Genomic DNA, 25155 nt, shown 5'->3' with positions numbered 1-25155 from the left:
ACATATTCTGCACGCATGCGTCATTAACATTCTTGACGCACCCACATATCATACCTTGCCGCCTGCACCAGCTTCATTTCGCAAGGTATCCAAAATCACCCTCCTCACTAATCAAGTTTGGCGGGGTACCAATTTCATCACCGATGAGACTACCATGCAACACATAGTAAAGTGTGCATGTTCCCAGTAACATTCGCAAGCAACTTGACATATACATACATACATACATACACACACACACCACACACACACACACACACACACACACACACACACACACACACACACATACATACGTTCGTATGTAGGTACAAAATTATTAAACTGGAAATGTCGCACTAAAGTCCACCCTGCGTTCTGACCCACCAATTGTCCCGAACAGTCGGACAAAGTGTTGTTGAAAGGCCTCACACATCCTTTCGAGCTCGAGTAATTCGCACCCTTGCTAATCTGTCAGAGACCTAATGGTAGCTGTGTTGCCTCGTTGCGCCTCCGCTACTCGGGCCCCTCAGGTGGCTCCACTCCTTCATTCTTCAGAGCACGCATCCTAGCTCTGACAACTCATCCTTCATGTTTGGCATATAACTGTTGGTCGAGAGCCAACCTCGCTGTCAATACGTAAGACGTGATGCCAGTTCTAAATGCCTCCTTTAATTTCTTAACTGGGTCTCCCTCTATTCTATTTCGGTCTAATGCTAGAGCCTTACTATACCTAACCGATTCTGCTTTAATTGCTTTCTTTAGGGCATTCCACCATCTATTGTTGACGATAGCGCCCGTCAATGCTCTTTTAACTAATGTGCTAATCCGGGCCCTGTAAGCCTGGCGTGCCGTGAACGACGCGTTCATCTTCCAGTAACCAGGACCCAGCCTGTGGCTCTTATCAAAGTCAAGCGTACAAGTCACAAATTTGTTATCTGTGTAGCTGACTATAGGGAATTGCGGATAATCTACACTATCCCTTTCCACTGTCCTACAGAATACTCTATCTAGATACAATCAGGACGACCCGATGTGGTTGATCCATGTCCACATTGGCACATTCGGGTGGTCCAGTCGGTACCTGTCAGACAGTTGGAAACGTCTGAGCAGGTCTTTGAGGCAGTTACATCCCCTCCTATTACTATCTCTGTCCACGTAGTCTAGATGTGTGTCCAAGGTAGCGTTCCAATCCCCCACTAAAAGTAAAGGTCGAGACGTTCCTAGGAAAACCTCTAGACGTCGAAAGAAGTCTGGCCGACCTGTTAAGGATGATACATAAGCTGTTATCAGTCGAAAAGCACACCCATCGACATCCAAGACAACCAGCCTACGTTTCGGGTATAGGAAAATTGCTCTTACTTTGAGGTCCAGACTCTTCCGAAGAAGCACCGCGGTGCCACCTCCATCCATTCTCGACAAATACGGAGAAAAATAAATGTCGAAATGTCCGCCAAACATGTGCTGGAAGGCCCACGGGTTGTGGAGTTAGGTCTCATTGATGACTATGATATGCACATTTTGTGATTTGATGTCATTTAACAAGTAGCCTTGTTTCCAAGGCGACCCCAAGCCATGTACATTTATACAGGCTATTCTGAGCATGTTCCTATCGAAAGTTGTGTTTAACACACAAAAGGAAGACGAAAGAGGATGAAAGAGAGAGAGAGAGAGAGAGAGAGAGAGAGTCGCTTACTGTCCGAAAGTTGTTTGTCCGTCACCTCACAGTCTCCTCGCAGAAGGTTTTTGTACAGTTTTTTAGGGAGATATTTTTGAAATCTCCCTACTGCATCCGGGCAGAGAGATTTCAGTGTGTTGTGTGTGTTCTGTGTTATATATATGATTTTAATGGGTTGTGGTGGTGTTGTGCGTGGGCGATTATTTGTTTTGGTATCGTTTTCTGTTATGGTGGTGTCTGACCTAATTAGGTCTGGATTATTAGTACTTATAGCTGTCAACATTGTGGGGCCATTTGGTGTTTGTGTGTTCGTGTCAATGTTTTTGTTTTCTGCGGGTGCTTCGGTTTCGGGAGTCGTAAATCTTCCTGCTTTGTTTGTTTACTTCTTTTTTCTTATCTTTTTTTTCATCTTTTTACTTTTTCCCCTTTTTTCTCCTTCCCCCTGTGGTCACTTGCCAATCCTCTGAGTCCTCTTCATCTGACGACATGTCGGAGGAATCAAAAAATGGAAGAAGAGTGTTGGAGTCTATTTCTGAGTGTGTTGATTTTATTGTCGGTGTTGATGTTGGTGTTGGTGTTGGTTGGTGACAGTTTGGATGTGGTGTATGGGTTTTGGGGTCGAGTATGAGTCCTTTTGTTTTTCTCTTTTTCCTTTGGAGTTGTTGTTGCTGGTGGTGGTGATGGTGTTGTTTCTGTTCTTGGTGGCGCTGATAGTGGTGTCGTTTAGTTGGGCTGACTTGTTGGTGGCTGATGTTCCTTCACTTGTTGGTAGAGCTGTTTTATCAGTTGTGCATATGGCAGTGTGGGTAGCAGTGCTGTTTATTTTTTCTTGGTTTTTGGCTTTCTTGTTGTAGTTGTTGTTGTTGATTTTGTTATCGTTGTTGTTGCTGTTGCTGTTGTTTCTGTGATAATGGACAATTGATTTATAGGTGTGATTTACTACTACAAACGTAGCAACGCAGTTTTCTGCCTTCGACGGCCACATGCAAATTCGATAAGATTTTGATAAGATGTGGAATCCTTTCAATGCTGATTGGATCAACTTGAGCAAGGATTTCTACTTCTTGACCAATCCAATTTTGCTGTTCCAGGACAGTGATTTCTAAGATATGGATTGCCTCCTCGATATCATAACATATGCCAGACACAAGTCTTTTGATTTGTATCTCAGGGGGCACATCTTTGATTTTCATTTTTGTGACTCTACAACCAAGGTATGTAGGGATCATCATTAGGTTCTTGCATTCAAAAGACTTTGTGGAGATTTCCTTGGCTCGTTCTAACTTCGATCGTGGCAATTTTTTCCCTCTTGTGATAAATACTTTAAAGGCCCATATGGGCCTTAAACATTTTTCTACTTTTCTTGGGGGGCGGTTTCGAAAAGTTTTGTTTTTAAGTTGAGTGTTTTGTAAATGTTTCTTTTTTTTAATGTTCTCTATGATATTTTGCGGTGTTTGCAGTTGTATAATGTGTTCATCTTTTTTAAACATTGTCTTGCAAGCAAGCAGTTCTTCCTTCGAAAAGGACATAATTCTTTTCTTTGAGTGTTCGTAGTGGTGGTGGTGGTAGTGGTGGTTGTGGTGGTGGGTGGTGGTGGTGGTGGGGTGGTGGTGGTGGTGGTGGTGGTGGTGGTAGCAGCAGTGGTGGAGGCAATGTTTGTAGTAGTAAACGTTGTCTATATTTCTTTGTTTGTATCTTCTACGGCCAGACTGGCGTTCTTCTTTGTGCGTTCAAGCGGAACGACGTTCTTTTCGGCCTCCCTTCCCTCTGACTTTGGTAGTGGCGGGAAGTCGATGGGAGGAATGCTGGCTTCCTGATTTGATTTAGCCATTTTCGTTTAAAAGATGGCAAAGAAAACCGAAGAAAGTTGTTTTTAATTTTGGAAATACATCCACATATGGGGAATTTCCTATTAAAAGATTTACGGTACTATTTAAGAAGAGTGGTCCCGGTACGCGTACTCGCGACTCCGCGCTAGCTAGTCGTGACTAGTCGATTCTACAACGACTACCTAGCGCAAGTGCGCGTATGCAAATTAATAGATGGGTTTTTTTTAAAACAATCAGGATTTTTAAAAACCATCTATTAATTTGCATACGCGCACTCGGGCTGGGTAGTTCTTGTAGGATCGACTAGTCACGACTAGCTAGCGCGGTGTGTGAGTACGCGAGTGCGCGCACCGGGACCACTCTTCTTAAATAGTACCAGATTTACTTAGGTTGAAGATGTTAGACATCTCTTTGACAAAAAATATTCAACAACAAACAGTTTTTTCTACACAAATAAGGCCAACTTACTTGGAACCGATCTGTCAACAGTCCATTCACATACATACATACATACATACATACATACATACATACATACATACATACATGGATGGATGGATGGATGGATAGATAGATAGATAGATTGATAGATAGATAGATAGATAGATAGATAGATAGATAGATAGTGTGTGTGTGTGGTGTGTGTGTGTGTGTGTGGTGTGTGTGTGTGTGTGTGTGGTGTGTGTGTAGTAGGTATATGCAACAGATGAAAAGGTATTAATACCTTTGTTTTTCTAATTAAATGCATCTATGAAAAGAAAAGTAACCCTACTGGTTGTGCCAAAAATAAAACCAAGGGAAGTAGTAGCTAAGTTAGTCTTGTAGTTAATTCTTGTAGGCAAATGAACGAATCAGTCACCAATTTAACAGTGTACGTACACATACATCGAGATTTTAGTGATGTACTTAAAATAATTTATGAAGTGGACAGTTTGACAAACAACAAATATATCAAAAGCATCTTTGGTGACCTCAAATATGAAATAACAGGACAATTTTAATAAAACAGGATATAAAAGATGTAAACCACAAGCAGATACAGAGCAATTCCTGAATCAAGCAATAAATCGTTGAAATAAGAAATAAACAACTCTATTAAAACAGGATGCAGTAGATAAGCAGCAGGAAAACAATAGCTGAAACGGCCAGCAGGAAACGTATACAAATAAACAATTTCCGAAAAACAAGAGCAGGATCTGAAAAACGATATACAGATATAACAGCAGTGAAGCCGACTGGTGAAACAGCATAACAATTGTCGAATGTATCTAAACTTCTTTAAGGACCTTAGATACAAAATATCATTCTCAGAAAGAAAACAAAACAACTTTAGCAGAACAGAATATAAATGACCGGCAACCAGCAAACTAATGAAAGAACTAGAACAGAGGTTCCCAACCTGGGGTCCGCAAAGGTAGTACTGGAGGTCCATGAACTAAATTCAAAATTTCATATATATATATAAGGAATAAACGACAAAATATGATAGATAAAAAAAGAATCTCTAGTAAAACACGAGGTGGTAAGTAGCTTGCTAACCAACCACATGGTTCCGGGTTCAGTCCCACTGCGTGGCATCTTGGGCAAGTGTCTTCTGCTATAGCCCCGGGCCGACCAATGCCTTGTGAGTGAATTTGGTAGACGGAAACTGAAAGAAGCCCGTCGTATATATGTATATGTATATATATGTATGTGTGTGTTTGCATTGCTTGACAACCGATGCTGGTGTGTTTACGTCCCCGTCACTTAGCGGTTCGGCAAAAGAGACAGATAGAATGAGTACTGGGCTTACAAAGAATAAGTTCCGGGGTCGATTTGCTCGACTAAAGGCGGTGCTCCAGCATGGCCGCAGTCAAATGACTGAAACAAGTAAAAGAGTAAAAGAGTAAAGAGTATAACTTAATAAAACAGAATGAGATTATCAGAGACAAAACGATCCCTCAATTGGCTGATGAGAAACAATATACACTTAAACAATTTCAGAAAATTGAGAAAATGATTTGAGAAACAACATTAATAAGACAGTATCAGGAACCAACCAATGAAAACGAAATCCATTGGCAAAAGAAATCCACGTTAACGTATATAGACCTAGATGCTTGTGGAACGCAATAGAGTGAAACTTCAGCCGCAAGGAGAATTCATTTTGAATAACCAAAGGTCTCTGCATTATGTATTATTTTACTTGTTTCAGTTATGCTGGAGTACTACCTTGATCCCATGACTTATTTCTTAAGCCTAGTACTTATTCTATCGGTCTGTTTTGCCGAACCGCTAAGTTACAGGGACGTAAACACATCAACACCGGTTGTCAAGCGGTGATGGGGAGGTCAAACACAGACACAAACACACACACACACAAATATACATATATATATGACGGGCTTCTTTCAGTTTCCGTCTACCAAATCCACTCACAAGGCTTTGGTTGCCACGAGGCTATATATAGTAGGAGACATTTGCCCAAGGTGCCATGCAGTGGGACTGAACTTTGAACCATGCGGTTGGGAAGATATAAACCTGCGCCTATATTGAGTGCTTCTTAATTATTTCTTTAACAAACTGTGACATTGTGTGTGTGTGTGAGAGAGAGAGAGAGAGAGAGAGAGAAAGAAATTTTATATGACATAGGAAGACCGGGTAGAAAGGTGTAAGAGAAAGGAGAATGAGCAAATGTGAAGAATTTATTGGATCACAAACAAAACAGAAATTTTTCGAGTAATTTATCCACTGTAGTTAGTTAAGCCGTACTTTCTTTAAACAAGTTATCTCGTCCTTTGAATTATATGCATAAATGCGCGCGCGCACTCCAAAGTGGCTTTACAACCAAATTTCCATGTCTTGAATTTGACATGCACAGTGAAATTATGCATTTAGGATAATTCTGATTTCTAGATACATATAGAAGCGACTATATTTGTTTCATAAGCTGATCAGCTCCTAACAAGATTAATTTTCATCGTGACGATAGTGACGGTTGCAATAGTGATGATGATGATGATGATGATGATGATGATAATAATAATAATTATTATTATTATTATTATATTATTATTATTATTATTATTATTATTATTATTATTATTATTATTATTATTATGTCCTCGGAGGAAATAAAACGTCATAGTATATAATGTTAAGAACGTTGTAGAAAGCATTAATGAATGTTTCCTTTTATTTTTCATTTAATAACGATCTTAGTTCTATGTCAGCAGAATATATTCCCCTCTTAACTAAGATGACGGTATCATCACTACGCAAATGTCAACCGTTCGTTTTACTGGTATATTATTTCGTTTCGTTCATATTTATTTGATGTGAATGTTTGAGTGCATGCATCTGTGCTTACATACGCTGGCAAAGTGTAGATATATGTCTGCAAACAACTAAATGCTATTTTAATCCATTACGTTTAATAACAAATCGCTGCGGCAAATACATTAATACTAATGCCCTGCATGGCAAAGGACACGTCCAAAGTCGATTAGTGGAAGTAATAATAAACGAGAGACAACAAAAATGATAATAGCAACACCAACAACAACGTTACCACCAAGCTTCAGGTATCGAAATAGAAAGTACTCTTTTCAAAGTTAATTCAATTATAAGTAATATTCACTGCCAATCCCGCTCCTTGCCATCTCACAATTGCAACAGAATCAGAACAATCTTCATTGAAAAGTAATAGAAAAGACATAAATATAATTTACTTCAATATAGAATATTTGAAGAAAGAAGAAAGGAAAGAAAGAATAAATTATCTGTTAATAGTTTTAAGGATCGAACGTTTGCAATGTACTGTGACTTGATAGGAAAACGCGTAGGGTTACTTCATAGCAAGAAATATATAAACGAGAAGAAAAAAGATAGTTCACCTGAAATGATTCTAAGCTACGTGATATATGGCTTCCAGAGAGCCACACTAAATTTGAAATAGGATATGTGAAATAAATGGGATATTTGGGAGTCACAAAAGACGTTAAAAATTATAACTGCCAGAGATGTACATTCACTTTATTATAATCCTGATATTTCTTTGCTTATGATTATTTCAACAGCATAAAAATTTAACTTTATGAGAGGCTACTGCTGTCTACTATCTTGTAACTGAAACTAAAATACGAAACACTCACGCTCGGCAACACTCGAAGATCAAAAGCACAAAAAGCACTGGGTGTTGTAAAGTTAGTTTCTAACCTCTGTTCATCCTGTGCAGTTTTACTCCATCATCAGAAAAAATTACAAAGTCAGTACGTCTTATATGTATCACAGCACTTTGCGATGACAAAACGTGGCTATACGTTGACTAACCATCTAGAAAAGTACTAACCATCTAGAAAGTACGTGACAAAATTACAAGATTACAAGAGTATTTTTTTTAATGAGCAATGATTTCCAAGAAAGAAAACATTGACTCAAAATGTTAAAGAAATAGTTGAAATAGACAATGGTTTACTTGCGTCCTCTGAGATTTGCAAAAAAAAAATTATAAAACCATCGAGTCCCATTTTAGAGGCAAAATTAATTTTATCTGTTGTGTCAATTATCATTTCAACTGTCATGAAGAAAAGTGCACATGAAATTACAAAAGCCATCTCTGTGAGTAATTCACCATCATAGCGATGCACTGGAAAACAACTAACTAGACAATTTCAAGTGAAAAAAACTTGCATTGCACATCAATGAATCCATTTTAAGTGATGATGAAGCCTTTCTACTGGTGTGTGCTAGGTTTGGGGGTGATAATCCACTTCATGACAGAATGTTTTTTCCCAAAGATTTACAACTGGTATCAATATTGCAACCATATTGTAAAAAAAGTTTAGATTTATTTCAGGGTAAATCAAGTTTCCTTCAAAAAGATAAGAAGTGAGGTGCAGATATAATGGTTGCATGAAGTATTTTTAAAAATCTTATACCTAAATTTTTCGTATATACGTTAGGATTTTATGTGTAACATAGTTGGCATTGAAATTAGTTGATTAACTGAGATTATTCGTGAAGTTAGAACAAAAAATAATTTCCCAAGAACATATCAAAGTCTTGCCACCTGAATAAGATAAATCTCGGTAAAAAGGTCAACTAAGACCAAAACATATCTTTTGATTTCACCTGTTAACATTAAAAGCAAAAGTCAGTTTCATCTCCACCATTCTTATTTTTCAAAGATTTCATCTAGTAAATATATCACTTCATTGTTGATTTTAGATTTTAAGCACTTCTAGAAGTAGTTTCGTCAACTAATTGCATAAATAATCTCAGTTAATCGAAGTTTTTCAAATCATATTACGTATGTGAGACTTTGCTATATGTGTATTTAGTATAAAGAACTCTTCCCTGGGCCACCGTCAACAGTAAGTCGCATAGAAAGTTATTGTAATGAAACTTCAGACATAAGAAATTAATTATAAAATTAATGCTTTGTGACAAAGCGTCTGAACACCTGACTACCTGCTGATGTAGTGGCTGTTGAAGGGTGCTCAGCAGCTTTGCTTTTATGTACTTTGGGACAGTAATGTATCACTTCTTAGCAGTAAGAGTATCTTAGTGAACATACCGTTGCTTTTACTAGAAAACTTATTCTATTCGGAACGTTGCAAGGTGGTGCAGTTTCCTACTTTTGCTACGATTGACACTGAACTGCAAGACAGTTTTTCTATGTTTAAGTATTTAAAGTGATTCTACAGTAATATGAAAGTCATCCCGCCTTTTCGTATGTTGAATTTCTGCTACTGACTTACGGGAGTTTTTGAATGCGAGTGCCAGAATATGTAATGTGCATATAGATTTCAACATAAGATATTCTGCATCGAGCTCCTCTCACAAAATCTAACTCAGCTCATAAACCTTGTTTGCTTCCTAGTGTTCTTGCTCTTTCAGTCAGTTTTTTGATAAATGTATTTTTTAAGAACAGCATTGAATTGTATAAACTGCTGTTTCTTTGAAAAGAGATATTACATATTCTGTTGCACTAAATTCAATTATTTCACAAATAACCAAGAAAAGTGCACCTTCTTTACCATGATTGTCCATACTTTTCAATTACAGTAACTGATTGTCTTTCAGTATTCTGTCAATTAAAGTATCACATCTGAATGAGGATGTGAACCTAATTAATTGCACCTTAGTTCCTGAAACTGTTACAAATATGTCACCAGGAGTGTCTGTATTGTAAGAAGGTTGCTTCCTAACTACATGGTTCCGGGTTCAGTCCCACTGCGTGGCACCTTGGGCAAGTGTCTTTTACTATAGCCTCGGGCCGACCAAAGCCTTGTGAGTGGATTTGATAGACGGAAACTGAAAGAACCACGTCGTATTTATATATATATATATATATATATATATATATATATATATACATAAATATAAGAGGTAATTTTTTTACCACTATGATCTTAACCATTAAGAATTGTTCTCTAGAAGACATGTATGTATATGTTTAGTGTGTCCGACCCCCCCCCCCACCATCGCTTGACAACCGATGTTGGTGTGTTTGAGCCCCCGTAACTTAGCGGATTGACAAAAGATACCGATAAAATAAGTACTAGGCTTGCAAAGAATAAGTTCTGGGGTCGATTTGTTCGACTAAAGACGGTACTCCAGCATGGCCACAGTCAAATGACTGAAACAAGTAAAAGAGTAAATGTATGCTCTGGGGCTCATTTCAAAAGGTCCGTTTCTGAATAAACTTCTGTGTCCTTGGCTACTGATAAATTTTATTCAGTTTCTGAACCTGGTCCTGTAAACTGTGAGATTACGGTATTCTTGAAAAAGTCAAAATTATGATTTTGTACTCTTGAAAAAGTTCGAAATTCTTCTATTTCTGAATAGAGTTATGGTCGGGCTTCTCGGTTGAATTCCTCTTTGACGTCATTTTCTCAGTTTTAAAAACAAATACAACGTTGTGTCAGGCACTACATACAGAATTAGCATCGGTATGCAGGAAATAAGATAACTGAAGTTATTGGATGTGATAGCAGAAATGAGGTCTTACCTTTAACAGAAAACGTGCAGATTACCAATAACGTCTGGAGCCTAATCTTAATCATTTGTTCAATTTTATGCTACGAGTCAAATGCTTTGTATCTTGTCATCAAGTTAATCATCGTACCATCATTCTAATCTGATGAGATCATTAACCGACTTCTGATAACAGGACTGGTAGCAAAACACTATATGCTTTTTGTTTTTTCTTTAGCACTTCACATTTGCGTGCAAATGCGAAATAAATTTGTAATTGTATTCTATTTGTGAAAATAAAAGAGAAATTAACTAACCTAAACAATAGCTTTAGATCATATTCCATTAGTGCACAAAATGAGGATGATCAGAGCAAATTTTTTTAACAATTTCTAGAATATACGCTTTCAGTATATAAAACAAACGTGTATTGTTCTAAAAACTGTTCCAAAATTATGCTTAGGTCATAAATGATTATTTATTCGTTGTTTTACATTGCAAGTAAAGTAACTTATTACACTGATATGTCTATTTTATTAGTTCCGTTTAATAAGATTCAATGCTAGTATTTCAATCTGCAGCAATTAAAGGAAGTAGCATATATTGACCTTTTAATTACACGCCAATCAACAAGAATGTTTCTAAAGGTTCTTAAAATGTTTAAGTTCGTTTCTAGATTTTCGAGTAATCAATGGCGAACTTTGCATCACATTCAGTGGAACATGTTTTATACTTAGATTGCGGGAGAATGGTACTCAGTAGTATGCAACATAGAAATTTAAGTATCTCAACCAGCCAAGAGTTTTAGACTTCTTTTTGCTATGCTGCTAAAATGTCATGAGCCATCCAATCCGCTTCAGCTTTTGCTCATGTATCATAAAGGCGTTGACAAAGATTTCCAGCATGAAGCTTACTTGATAAATCTCGGCAGAGAAATAGAATTTACAGATGAAACCTACAATTCTGTTTTTATCGATGATCGCAAATATTAAATAACCAAGAACTTTAAAAATATGGCTTCTCTCAACCTAATTACACAGAAGTTAAGAATCTAGCAACAGAAATTTTGTCGCATTAGTAGCGTTTGTCAATGATAATGAATCTAAAGTCACTACATATCAAAGGACAATCTTTCCTGTTACTTTTGACGGGGTTCGGCAAGAAGCTACTACTTTGATGTTCAGGTGGAGCTGGAAAGATTTTTTTATTAGTTTATTATTTGCCAAAGTCCGCCAACGTAAACATAGCTAATACAGTTGTTTCTTAGAGCTATTGCCGCCACAATCTTTTCTAGAAATTGTACAGCACATCCTACTTGCAAGCTCATCTTCGACTTGAGCACAAAGGTTTGCAAAAGTACCACGTCGATAACTGTGAGGTAACTGTTGAAGGAATAACCGGTTGTGTTAAATGAGATTTTGTTCTATTATCTGTCTATTGTAACAGTCTGTTGAATTGTTTTGCAACGTCCGTTCGATTATACAGGTTCTTACGTCATTTCTGTTCCGAACGAAAGGTAGCTCTGAAGTTAAATATAGGTTTTATTCATGATGCTTGTAAATAGCTATAGTTTAGCGAGCCGTTATAAGGCGATTCTTTACGCTTAGATGTCCATGTGTGTGCAATGCCAATTACCACTGGATCCTGTAACGATTTAATCAAAACAAAATTCTATATTTTAAATGCAAAATATAGTTATATTTCTGGGTTGTTTTCGATTTGACATGCTGATACCGATTGTATTGAAAATTGCGATACAAATGTTTTAAATGCCAATTACGAAAATCAATCTTTTCTTTTTTTCTTTTTATAGAAATTAATAAACTTACGAACCATTAAGGTTTAAAATTTTTTTTTGTAATTTGATCCAATTAGATCCATCCATTTTCTATATAGCCTCGTAAATTATGGACAGTGTCATGTTTGCTTGTTTTTGCCTTGTTTCTGAGATTTGACGTTAGTCTTTGAGAAATTAATATTAAAAATGTTGCTTTAAAACATGGCTGTATTGATAGGCGCAACTATGCCTGTGTGATTAAGAAACTTGCTTCCCAACCATGTGGTTTTGGGTTCAATCCCGCTGCACGGCACCTTGGGCAAGAGTCTTCCACTTCAGCACTGGCTGAATTTGGTAGACGGAAACCGGAAGCACGTCATATATGTAGATATTTTGTGTGTCTATTCCCACCACCGCTTGACAACCGGTGGTGGTTAGTTTACGTCCCCATAACTTGGAGTTTCGGCAAAAAAAGGGGGGGCAGACTGAATAAGTATCAGAGTTACAAATAAGTACTGGGTCCATTTGTTCAACTATACCGCTTTAAGGCGGTACTCCAGCATGGCTGCAGTTCAATGAGTGAAACAAGTATAAAAGAGGATAATTAACAATTAAAATGTTACAAAATCCTTTATGAACGAAAATGAAATAAAAACACATTAACGTTTGCAATGAAACTCAGCAATGCACAACAGAACCAAATGTTAACCCAAGATGGTTCACAAAATAGATTCAGCTAAGCAAGACGTGATACGACGAGAAAAAGAAACAGATCTGGACGTGCTTAGCAATTCAGTTGACAAACTGCATTTCCATATGTGCTCCATTACACTGTGCCTTGAGTTACACAACTTAAAACATTGTAAGCGATGTACACTTATAAACGAATCAGCTATTACACACCAGTTGCCTGTAGATGTAAGTGCATCCACCGATCTAAGCACAGAACTAATACACATAAGAACATCCTAAGCCGAATTTTTTTTTTAAATACAATATTATTTAAGGTAACAGACTGATTTATAAATCTTCAATTACCTGGTAACCATGAGGACTACATAGTATATTCGCCGTAAACTACTACCCCTACATACTCTCACTCGATTTCATCGACCCAACTATCTCGGTATTGAAGCTTTCACCATCAAAACTACACCATTATAGAACTCCCTCTCTAAACTTTTCTTCCAGTTTTCTTCCAAGGCGGCGAGCTGGCAGAAACGTTAGCACGTCGGAAATGTTTAGCGGTATTTCGTCTGCCGTTACGTTCTAAGTTCAAATTCCGCCGTGGTCGACTTTGCCTTTCATCCTTTCGGGGTCGATAAATTAAGTACCAGTTACGCACTGGGGTCGATATAATCGACTTAATCCGTTTGTCTGTCCTAGTTTGTCTTCTCTGTGTTTAGCCCCTTGTGGGTAGTAAAGAAATATAAACTTTTCTTCCAGTTAAGTAAGCTCCGTAAAAGAGATCTATACCTTCATTTTCAAACTAAACATATTTTTAAAACATTTTTTTTTTCCAGTTGTATTCGCTTCATACAGATGGAAAAAAATCAGTGTCAACTTAAATATCTGCCTCAAAAACTATCCATGGCTATGCAAATCTCATAACATTTAGATTCATGACCAACATTTGATTTTCAGCACATTCAAACAACAAATTACTCTATTCCTCTTAACCCTTTAATTGCAGAATTTAACTCCATGGTTATTCAACGAAATATCAACAACAACAAAAATAGAAAAAAAAAGTATCTCAAATGTGTAATTTTTTGGTTTCTTGTTACTTTCTTCCTTACTTGGAACCATTATATTGCAAGTACTGCAGCATCATTTTCAGGAGTAAATTTGGTCAGCATTGTTGAGTTTAGAAACAGTCAACTAACGTACTTCTTTTTTTTTTCAAAGAAATTTTGACCTGATTGTAATTAAGGTTACAAATAAGATATCTGGATAATTTTTATTGTTTAAAAATCAAAATTCTTTTCTCTGTTCGATTCCAAGTCGATTTTTTTTCTCCGCATTATTGTTTAATTTGATAATTTTCAATTTTCATGAAACGTCTAAAGTGTGATAAAATGAGTAATGACCAATTTCTATAATTTCTTTTCAACAGCATATCTGTCACCATATCAGGAAGGGAGCCACTCCAGCAGATCGAGCAGAAACTAGAAAATATACTTTGAGGTTTTAGATTTAGTCGAGTTTCATTAATCTTGTACCATTTTCCAAAAATTCTTTCATCTGACAGAGACATTTCAAAATTTTTGCAGTATTTCTGATGTCTAAGGATGATACTAATGTATAAGTCTTTTCAAATGTAATTCTAGAAAATTAAAGAAACAAATTTACCTTTGTTTTATTCATTTTACCCCGCCTAAATTTGTCTTTCATACACTCAATTAGAGCTAATTTAGAGGTCATTTGTTTAGCTGATATAGTTTTTGTAATGCAATGAACATTTATAATAAAAAAAATTTTTTCTTAGTCAAATATTCAGTAAATATTACTCATTTTGCCTTATTCCCATCCTATAAAACTGCTTTCCACATTTAAGGTAACAAAATTTTTGAGTGGATATAATAATATATCCAGATATGCATCAGATCTCAAGAAAGTTAGAAACAAAATATAAAATAAATGAAGAAATAAAATATTTGGAAGAGACAAATGAAATAATGCAGAGATTTAAAATGTAAACAAGAGAAAACAAGCATAAGAACAATCTTTAAAAGAATTTTATTTGCAGAAGATCAGTACTTAACATCACTCAGTGTTATCATCACTGATACAGAGTAGTAGTAGTAGTAGTAGTAGAGTAGTAATAGTAGTAGTAGTAGAGTAGTAGTGGTGTTGGTGGTGGTGGTAGTGGTGGTGGTGGTCCTAATCTAGAAGCAGGATAAAAAATAATTATCTGGATGTGATGACTAGCTGAGAACAGTAATAAACCAGGCATCAAAGATTTACAAAGGCAGCGACAGCAACAATGGTAATGGTAGTGACGGTCTTCATACTTTATATATCATTAATAATAGTAACAGTTGTTGTAATATTGTAGCAGCAGCAGCAACAACAATAGAAAACAGTTGGATTGGTGGCAGATCAGCCAGTAATGTAGAGTCAATTGAACCAATCAACTGAACCAGGTCTAAAAGAATAAGAACCAGGTTTTCCATGGGAGCAATCACAGCCCCAACTTCAACAGCTATCACAGATTAAATCTTTCATGAACACACACATACACATAGCTTCTCTCTCTCTTCTTCACACACACACACTCACTCTCCCACCCACACACACACATATACACACTCTCACTCTCTACTACCAACATTGTTAGTCATAAAGAGGAGAAAAAATGCAAGCAAGTGTTCGAAGGAGAGATAAGTTATGAAACTAAATTGTAAAGAAATAAAATAGGGGCGGGGGATGATGAACGTCACATCATATGGCTCTACAAACCAATGTTTTAAACTAGTAGACACTTTCAAAAGTCTACATTTGTGGAGGGTGGTATTTTATATGTTACATGTTTACTTGTAATCAAGTAACTACATTAGCAAAATTTAATACTTACATGTGTGAGTGTCTGCATACACATATATACATACACACCACATATATAACTTTTTTAGACATATAGGATTCGAATATTGCATATACATCCAGCAATATTCAATAGCTTCAAAAATGAGCAGGGCTTAAATTTCATTTTTTTATAAACCTGCCATACTTGAAAAAAAAAAAAAAAAAAAAAAATCAAATCTATCAACATTGAAGCCATAAATTGCCATATTTTTGTTAAGATTTTTTTTATATAATTTAAATCTCTTAATTTATCACAGACATCTTTTTCAGCCAATAGGTGGACAATTTCAGTATATGGCATATTGTCAATGTCATTAAGAACTGGCTGAATACCTGTTCCCTGTACACAAATGTCAAGAACAACAAATCTTAACCAATTTAAAAAAAAATTGGTGGAACTATGTTTTCTTGGTAATTTTTTTAAACTTTTTTTCATATTGTATATAAAAAAATATTATTTATTCATTAGTCCATTATTCATATCCCATGAATAATGACTTCCATAAGTACCAAAAAGCAACTCCAAACTTCTATTGGCTGTGGACTGACCGGTGCACTCTAATCAACAGAGTCGCAAATTGCACAAAACATAACCTGTGCTGATCCTAATGTTTCATTGTTTTCTGTAACTGAAGTAAAGATATAAAGTGTCTACACCTTGAAGTGGAAAAGTTAAGAAAATACACAAAAACTGGTTGAAATTGCCAATAAAAAAAAAACTTTAGGGGGTGTTAAATGTTTTCTACGGGGAAATTTACTGATGAACCAGTTTATGGCTTGTTACTAAATTGCTAGCAGCTGTCAGTGATAACATGATGAGTTATCAAACAACTTTATACAATATTATTCTGAGACTAAGATGAAAAATATTTATCTTAATACTAAGAAATTAGAAAAATGTTTCAATGCCACTGAATGGAGCTAATTTAATTCCCACATTTTATACACATGTGGAAGAGAATTGAAAATGTTTAAGTTATCTTCCTTTTAGTATACATCAGATTAGCATGGCCATAGGACAGGGAAGTGAGGAGAGAAATTTCAGTTCATCTTGGTAAATTGTGAAGATACATATGTATATAAATATTTACAAATTTTCAAAAAAATGAACTTCATCGTTGCCAATTAAATTTATCAACGTGATAATGATTTTTTGGTATCTTGCAAATCAATCCCAAACTATTTGACCAAGGGGATTATATGCAACAAAAAAGAAATCTAACATTGTCACCCCTTCCCCCCAGAGATTTCAATAAAATAGGCAAAAAAAATCTTTTTCAACCCTTTAACAACCAAAGGCAGTCAATGAAAACTCCTTGCTTCCATACTGTACTGCAGAATAAACATATTAGAGAAAGACCCATACTATGAAGGCTAAATGTACAGAGCTGAATCAGATTGCATCCTTGGGTGATTTGAAGAAAGGTTAAACAATTCCATAATATTGACATTTTCCAGAAGAGTTTTAAAAACAGTTAACTTAAGAAACACCTTTGACAATAATAATAATCCATGCTAAAACAAATTATAATAATAAACGAGTACACACACACAAACTATGAAATAAAAAACCTACTTAACATTATCATTTGTTGAAAAAGACTTTTGCATATCAAGAAAATAGCCACAAAATGAAAAGTGTGAAAAACTTTCACTTAAGCATGAAACAACTTTGTGGCAAACATCCTCAAAAAGTATCATTAGTCTCACCTACTAAAACTATTAATACATTCTAGTCTTTTAAGAAAGACAAAATTAGAGTAAAAAATTACAAATGCCTAAATATTGAAGTTGCAGGAAAATGTTATTTTGTTATCAATGCAAAAGAAAGTAAACTTTTACCTCATTTTGCAAAATCTAAACTGGAGATGTTTCTACAGAATAACATAAATGCAAAACAAGATCCTAGTGGGTGGAATGACAGGAAAATTGCATTGTTAATTTAAGTACATGATATTTTAAATATTCACAAACAGCAGAATACTCCTCTAATTCTAGATATCTTACTTCTAAATGTCAGTATAATCTAAGATGTAAACTTTTTGTATTGCATATAAGAAACAAGATCCAACAGTTGATTAATCAAATAAAAAATAACCATCAAAAGGTATCAGTGACGTGTGTGTGTATATAAAACAAACTATCAAAAAAAAGCAAAAAGGGAAGTAACCTATTTCAAGACACAAATTCGGAGAAATGGCAAATTAAACTCAAAAGTCGTAAATTCAGGTAACTAAATTCAAGGATGTAAACTAATGTCCTCCACCCAACAAGACAATAAGCGCACTGCCTTCCTGAAATCTACTAGTAGCATGGAGAAGTTGTAGAAAACAAAACAATGACAATAGATATTGTAGGTTAACATGGAAAGCAAGCTAACAAGCTATCATTATTCTTAATGAGCTGCTCGTACATAATTAGATAAGTAGCAGCAATTAACTGGACATTTCCAAGGGTTCTTTCATTGATAGATGTCTTGGAAAATGTAGAGTAAAACATCCTACCACTTTACTATACATATTCTAAATATTCAGATGACCTAAATATTTTCACACTTCAATTTCAGCACAAAAAATTCAAATAAAGAATGAACTGAAACCAGAAGGCATCGAATTGGGAGAGGGATATATATATTCATATTATGACAATAAAGAATAAATTATAATATTAGCTTAATGAGGCATAAAACTTTAGGTATCATGACCTAAAGATACAATGCAATGCTTGCAGCAGGAAATGAACTTTAGGAGTTTACACAAGTTCAGTACCTGATCAACATAGACATTGAACGTCATTACAATAGTAAACAATACCAGTCAAAATATGAATATTATGCCTTGTGTGTGTGTGTGTGTGTGTGTGTGTGTGTGTGTGTGTGTGTGTGTGTGTGAGTGTGTGAGAGTGTGTGTGTGTGTGTGTGTGTGTGTGTGTGCATACACACATGTATGTGTACAGCATGTGTATAATATAACAAAAATTGCCTATTATCAAATAAAATTACTGTTTGTGAAGAAATCCATAACAAAATATTTGTGAGGAGGGGGTAGTCGACTGCTTCAGGCTTTCTTCGGTATGTAATATATATTGTTTTAATTTTTATGGAAATTTTGTTGTTGTGTTGTGGGAGGGTGTTTAAAAATAAAATTAAGTCTCATTGCAAATCATTCCAACAAACAAAGCAATCACACTAGAGAGAAAGGCAACAAGTTGATAGGAGCTTAAAAATATAATTAAGTCAATAGGATTTGGCTGTGTTTTTGTAGCTAGAGATGGCTTTTTCTTTTTAAATTGTAGATTTCAGGAGAAATCAAATATAGGGAAAAGTAAAAATCAAAACAATAAATAAAATGGAATGAAATGAAAGATAGCATACAGAAAGGTCAAACAAAAAAGATTTGAAGTAAATGAACCATTGTTAATCCATAAGAACTGTTTTAAATAAAAGTTTCTAACAATTAAAAACTTTCTCCACTGAGAATCAACAGTGGCATGAAGTATTATGGGGGGAAAATGAGAAGAGAGATTGTGAAGAACAAAACTGAGGAGGGTCTAGCAGAACAGAAAAAAAGGACTGTTTGATAAAAGAAGTGGAAAGGAATAGGAGGTAATAGAGCAGAAGTGGTGACAAGACATAGGTGTTAAGAGCAAATTAGAAGCTAATAAAATGAAAATATTCATAAATGATAAATGAGGAAATAAAATATCTAACATAAGAGGAAGAGAAAGCAGCAGCCAATCCTACTGAGCCAGTTAGGCCCAATAGCAAAGTTTCAGGTTTTGCAATAAAGACTTGCCATTTGGCATTGTTTACAGGTATGTACATGAATAGTTGCTGGCATAACAGAAGTCCATTGGCAAAAAAACAGTTTCTTTGTGATACACCAGCAATCAGAGAAGATTCAAGGACCCATCTGGCCGAAGTTGAATGATGATGGCACATTAATATTTGCAAAGACATATCCTCCACTCTGTTCAATTCTCTTCGATTCTGAAAGAACAAAATTGTAACAATTTTAACAAAAACCAAACAAGCAAATGTTTTCTCATACATAAGTAAACACATATTACATTTATACTTCACATCACAATTAACAGGCAAACAAATGTACAGCAACAATTTATTCTGGTGGGGTTTTTGTCTGAAGTCTCCAGTATCTGATTTTAAACTTATAAACTTTTAAACTTGACAGTAGTTCAACAATGAGAAATTCTCGTTAATACAATATAGCCAATTTGTTGGGTTGATTGACTGAGTAATTTATGCATAACTGGTTAAGAAGCATGCTTCCCAACTGTGCAGTTTCAGGTTGATTCCCACAGTGAAATACCTTGGGTAAATGTCTTCTAAAACCCAGGGCCAACCAAAGCCTTGTGAGTAGATTTGGAAATTGAAAGACGTCTGTCATGTCTTGACATCACATTATGGCTGTAATGAGTGATGTTTTGCTTTCAATCTGTGAAAAACATGTCTGGTTATGAGAAATATTAGCTTGCTTGGAACAGGTAAAGGTTAATAACAGAAAGGGGTTGCAGAAAATCTATATCAACAAATTCCAAGTGGCCCAAGCATGCATGGAAAAGTAGACATTAAAAACAATGATGATTACCTAAACCTGCAAAGCTGATACATTCGCCTAATAGTATAATTACTATGACCACTTAGGAGAAGCATTGCAAGACCCCCATATATTCACTAATACCACTTTTATTAAAGCTAGACAATAAGTAGCTGATCCAATTTAAGTTCTTCCACAAGCACAAAAGACACAGAACAAAATAATTTTCAGGTTTGATATATAATTCTCAGGAAGGGATACCTGCAGTAGTAAACAATACTGTTATCTAGGATTAATCTTAACCCTTCAGCATTCAAACTGGCCAAAACTAATTCCCCTCTATTTGTTCAAACTGGCCAAATCCGGCCATATCCGACTGCTCTACGAAATTGCTAAAAAAATAAACAGATCACATTATTGAATTCTTGTAGCTTTGAGATAATGCAAGATGAAGCCTTTTCAGCCTTTATTCAAGTATAAATACTGTGAAGTTGTTTAGACCACATGGTTTTTGCAACGTTTGAAGAGAAGTCTGTACCTTAGTTTTTAATGAAATGGCATCAGCAAGTAGCGATTCCAACTTTGAAGGTTTTACGCTTGGCAATATAGAAAATATAAATGAAAACAAGACTATTTTGTCTTCAGATGAATCAGATATCAATATTAGTGAATATTTGGACAGGGAGGATTTTGAGAACGAAAGTGATGAAAATGATATCGTAAACATAGCAATATGGTCAAAGATTACAACACCAATCACTATTCCTGATTTTACAGAAAACACTAGTCCACAACATAATTTACCTCCTGATGCTCAACCATTGGACTACCTATTTTTATTTTTACCAGAAAGTTTTTTTTTAAATGTTATGGAGGAAACAAACAAATATGCACAACGTATAATTTCTATTCATGGAAGAAACGATCCACTATGACAGCCAACTTACACTGCGGAAATGAGAGTGTTTTTCACAGTCAATATTATGTTTGGTGTTAAACAGCCTCCTCAACTGTGGAACTACTGGAGTCCTGATATAAGTTAAGGTGATCAGTATATCTCAAGTATAATGTTGAAGATAAGGTATTTGAAAATATCCCAATATTCCCATTTAATTGATTCTGCTAATGCCCCCAACAAAAACGACCAAACTACAATCCCCTGTACCAAATACGTCCTGTAATTGATTTACTTGTAAATAATTATAAAACTGTATTTACCAGGGGAAAATCTCAGTGTAGATGAAAACATGATTGGCTATAAGGGCAGAGTACATTTTCAGCAGTACATGCCTGCCAAATCCACTAAATGGCGGATCAAGGTATGGGAAGTTTGTAAACCAGACACTGGATATTGTGTAAACTTTAATGTTTACATAGGTAAAAAATATAATAGAAACAGACCAAATGGATTGGGACATGATGTAGTATAGTATTTTACTGAACCATTTCACCATCAGCGCGACACCTCTATTTTGACTGTCCCAGTGAAATGAAAACAAAATTAAAAACAAGAGGGGACATTTTACAAATGCAAAAGGAAAATTTATTAACTACGGCTTTCAAAGACAAAAGACAGGTTTTAGGGCATCCAGCTGTAGAAACTCTGCCAGATCAAGATTGGAGCCTGGTGCAGCCATTTGGTTTGCCAGTCCTCGGTCAAATCGGCCAACCCATGCTAGCATGGAAAGCGGCCATTAAACGATAATGATGATGAGAAAGATCAGCTAAAATTATGTAACTATAAACCACTGGCATATAAGCACCTATTTGCAAAATTTCAAATCTGTATGTAGAAAATTAAAGTTACAAGCAAATATTGTGGACACAAAACTTGAACCTGAATAAATCAAAATTAATGTGATCAGATAAGCATTACATTTGACAAATTAATCCGAACACTAAAAGGTTAAACCAATCCATGTAGCAAACCTAAGTATACGAGACAGTTTTACCAAACTAAACACTAGCAGTAGGAAGAATTGCTAGTGTCCACTGAAATTTTGTAAAATCAACAATGATGGTTTGGCAGGGGGGGGGGGGGGTACAACCAGGGATGTATATTCTAAGTGCGCTAGGTGTGTACTGCAACCTTCGAAAATGGCAAATTATAAATATTAATCTTACTCATTAATTTAATCTCAAATCACAATGGAAAATTTTTGTTATACTTCTGCTCGAAATTTGGTGGTGGATGTCCTGAAATAACACGGTACACCTCACACCACATTGTATCAAGATATGGTACCAAGTGTATTGGGAGAATGGCAAAAAATCAATGGCAAAGGGTTACGACAGTTTTGACAGCACAGCTGCACACTCATTTCCATGGCTTAAAGTTGTATGTTTAAATTGATTTAAAATTCCTAAACTAAAACTAATTATTTTTTTTTCTTACAATATCATCATATAACTTTCATCTTAATCCATTTTCACAACTAATAATACACTTTTAAAAGTCAAAAAACAAAACTTAAGTCAGACCGAATTCTGGCGTTAACACACCAAATACTTGGGCAGTATCAGAAATACAGTTTGTATGCCTAATTTGAGTAATACTAATGTTAGTCATAGCATAGGGTCAGTGTGAGAGCACACCCAATGACAACCACCAACATACATACACATGCCACTGGACACAACAGTAAAATGTCAGATGGCATTATCAGAGATATAACACTAGAAAATAATCACAAACTGATTAAAGTGAGCTGCATTAGAAATATGATTTGCTTTAAAAATGACACTTCATACATCAAGAAAAAGCACATACATCAGAGAGGCATAAAGCCACTGGCTCCTATCTCTGCCTTTTCTACCACTACTATAATGGCCTCTACTCCTCAAAAATAGCTGCGTTCATGCTGCTTTCATTCCTGCACTCTTATTTTACTTATCTCTCCTCCTATCATCACCCCCTTGTTATGCCCAACTATCAGACCCCCACATTAACCACTATATCTTGTCCTTTTTTCCAGAATGCCATCCCTCTAGAATCCCCTCCTTGTTCATATCTTCCCACAGTTGTTGATTTAGAATGGTTCAAGAGGAACTTTAATGCATTGAGCTCACTAGTCTAAGAGGATGGGCACTGCCTCAAGCAAAATAAACACACACACAAGAAGGAACTATTTACATCAAACAGAACATATTTTGTCAGTATCTCAGATACTGAGAACTGTGAACCGGTTGAGATGGGATTAGAAGTGAATGCAGAGAGACCATTGATGATAAATAGGAAAGGGGATGATAAGAATGAGTGAATGCAATCAGCACTTCTTTAAACAGTTGTCCTCATGCATAAGCGACACATGCCCATTGCCCAGTTTTGTTTTTTCTCACAATTGAACTCTGCCATTCATGCACATTTAGCAGAGCATGCTTGCTTCACTTCTTTCCAATCTTGTGTCCTCTACTTTCAGAGGCCCATGTCTAACTATCATGTAGCATTGCAGTTTGTGTGTTTCCCACAATGATTAATAGTTCTCTGAGCTTTTTCCAACATGCTCTTATTCTGGGCTACTATACTTTCAGATTCTCGTCCTCTGCTAATTAGGTCACTGGGTAACAGAAGCTATCTACTACTGCTTGGGTATTTGAGAAAATATATTATCCTTGTGTTTTTAGTGATTATTGCTTCTACAGACAAAACTTTTCAGAAAAAAATTTGTTTGTTTTTTTTTTATTTCCTCAACCCACCTGCTGCAGCTCTCCGTTGTTCAGACAAACGAAATACTTCTTCCAATTCTTTAGCTTGGTAATCATGAAGACTAGAAGTCAAGGCACTGTACCAGGTAGGATCTGCTGTCTGAAGGGCTGCAAAAGAAAGGTTATATTTGAAACGGGTCAGAAAATTATGTAAAGCTTGTGATATATCAAAGATAATTTCCTTTTTTTAGCATATTTTAAACTGATGTTACTAACTCAGCCATATGAATTTAGTAACATCCTCACTTGAATGCTATTTCATTTATGACAATTTTTTTAACATTGTATTCATACAACTTTACAATAGGTACAATCTGAACAAAATAAAAACTCATAACTTCATTTACTATGAACCGTCACTATCTGGAATAGGTGCTGCTATTTTACAAGTTACTTAGCATGTTGGATTTGTGACATTATCATAAACCTGTCCTGGAGAACCAAATTTCTTGGTCCAGACCATAGTCTACGTGCTTGGGATTCAATTTACAATCAGAGTATGTAATGGATTCACTTGAAAGAAGATTTGATAAATGTATTACCATGTTAAATAACTTGTGTGTCATACAAGCACAAAGTATATGTAATATATTTACTCTTGTAAACCTCAACTAATTTAATACTAACAAATTATAGAAGAACAACATAGGGGAAATATGCTTTTGCTTTGCTCTGAGAAATGAAACCCAACTAGTATAAACATTTAGAAATTTGTAGCAGATGAATTACTTCCAAGAGAAATTATATTTTCTACTGTTTTCATTTTAACATTCATTTTTGAGCTGATAGTTGGACAAGTGTGAAATGCAGGATCACCCCATGCAATTCTTATAAAATGAATTAAATAGTATTGTAGAATACCAATTATTTTATTATTGTACAGGTTTCAGTCATTATCCTCAGCAAGAAGCAATGCTTTGAAAGATACAATTAAATACAACTTCAGTATTGAACTCGTACTTATTTTGACCTCAAAAGGCAGACAGGCAAAACTGACTAAAGCACGATTTAAACTTAAAAGAATATAAGCTAATGTCACCTAACATGACAACAAACATGATTAATCTTGGTCTCAAGCAAAAG

The 25155-nt window shown here is 35.5% G+C and overlaps 1 protein-coding gene across 3 annotated transcripts in view; it reads right to left on the bottom strand.

Moving 5' to 3' along the window:
- Window positions 1-14939: 14939 nt before the first annotated feature.
- The window catches only part of LOC115212396 (importin-7), a 65993-nt gene continuing 55777 nt past the window's right edge, over window positions 14940-25155 (bottom strand). For all 3 annotated transcript variants that reach the window (XM_029781284.2, XM_036503333.1, XM_029781285.2), the window contains 2 exons: window positions 24064-24180; window positions 14940-19799 (listed from right to left, as the gene is read on the bottom strand). In XM_029781284.2, coding sequence (XP_029637144.1) covers window positions 19711-19799; window positions 24064-24180 — 206 coding nt within the window. In that variant the 3' untranslated portion in view covers window positions 14940-19710. The remainder of the gene's footprint in view (window positions 19800-24063; window positions 24181-25155) is intronic.

The sequence above is a fragment of the Octopus sinensis genome, linkage group LG5 (genome assembly GCF_006345805.1).
Source record: "Octopus sinensis linkage group LG5, ASM634580v1, whole genome shotgun sequence".
NCBI lineage: Eukaryota > Metazoa > Mollusca > Cephalopoda > Octopoda > Octopodidae > Octopus > Octopus sinensis.
The sequence above is the reverse complement of the archived record's forward strand: the minus strand, read 5'-3'. Positions and strand labels throughout refer to the sequence as shown.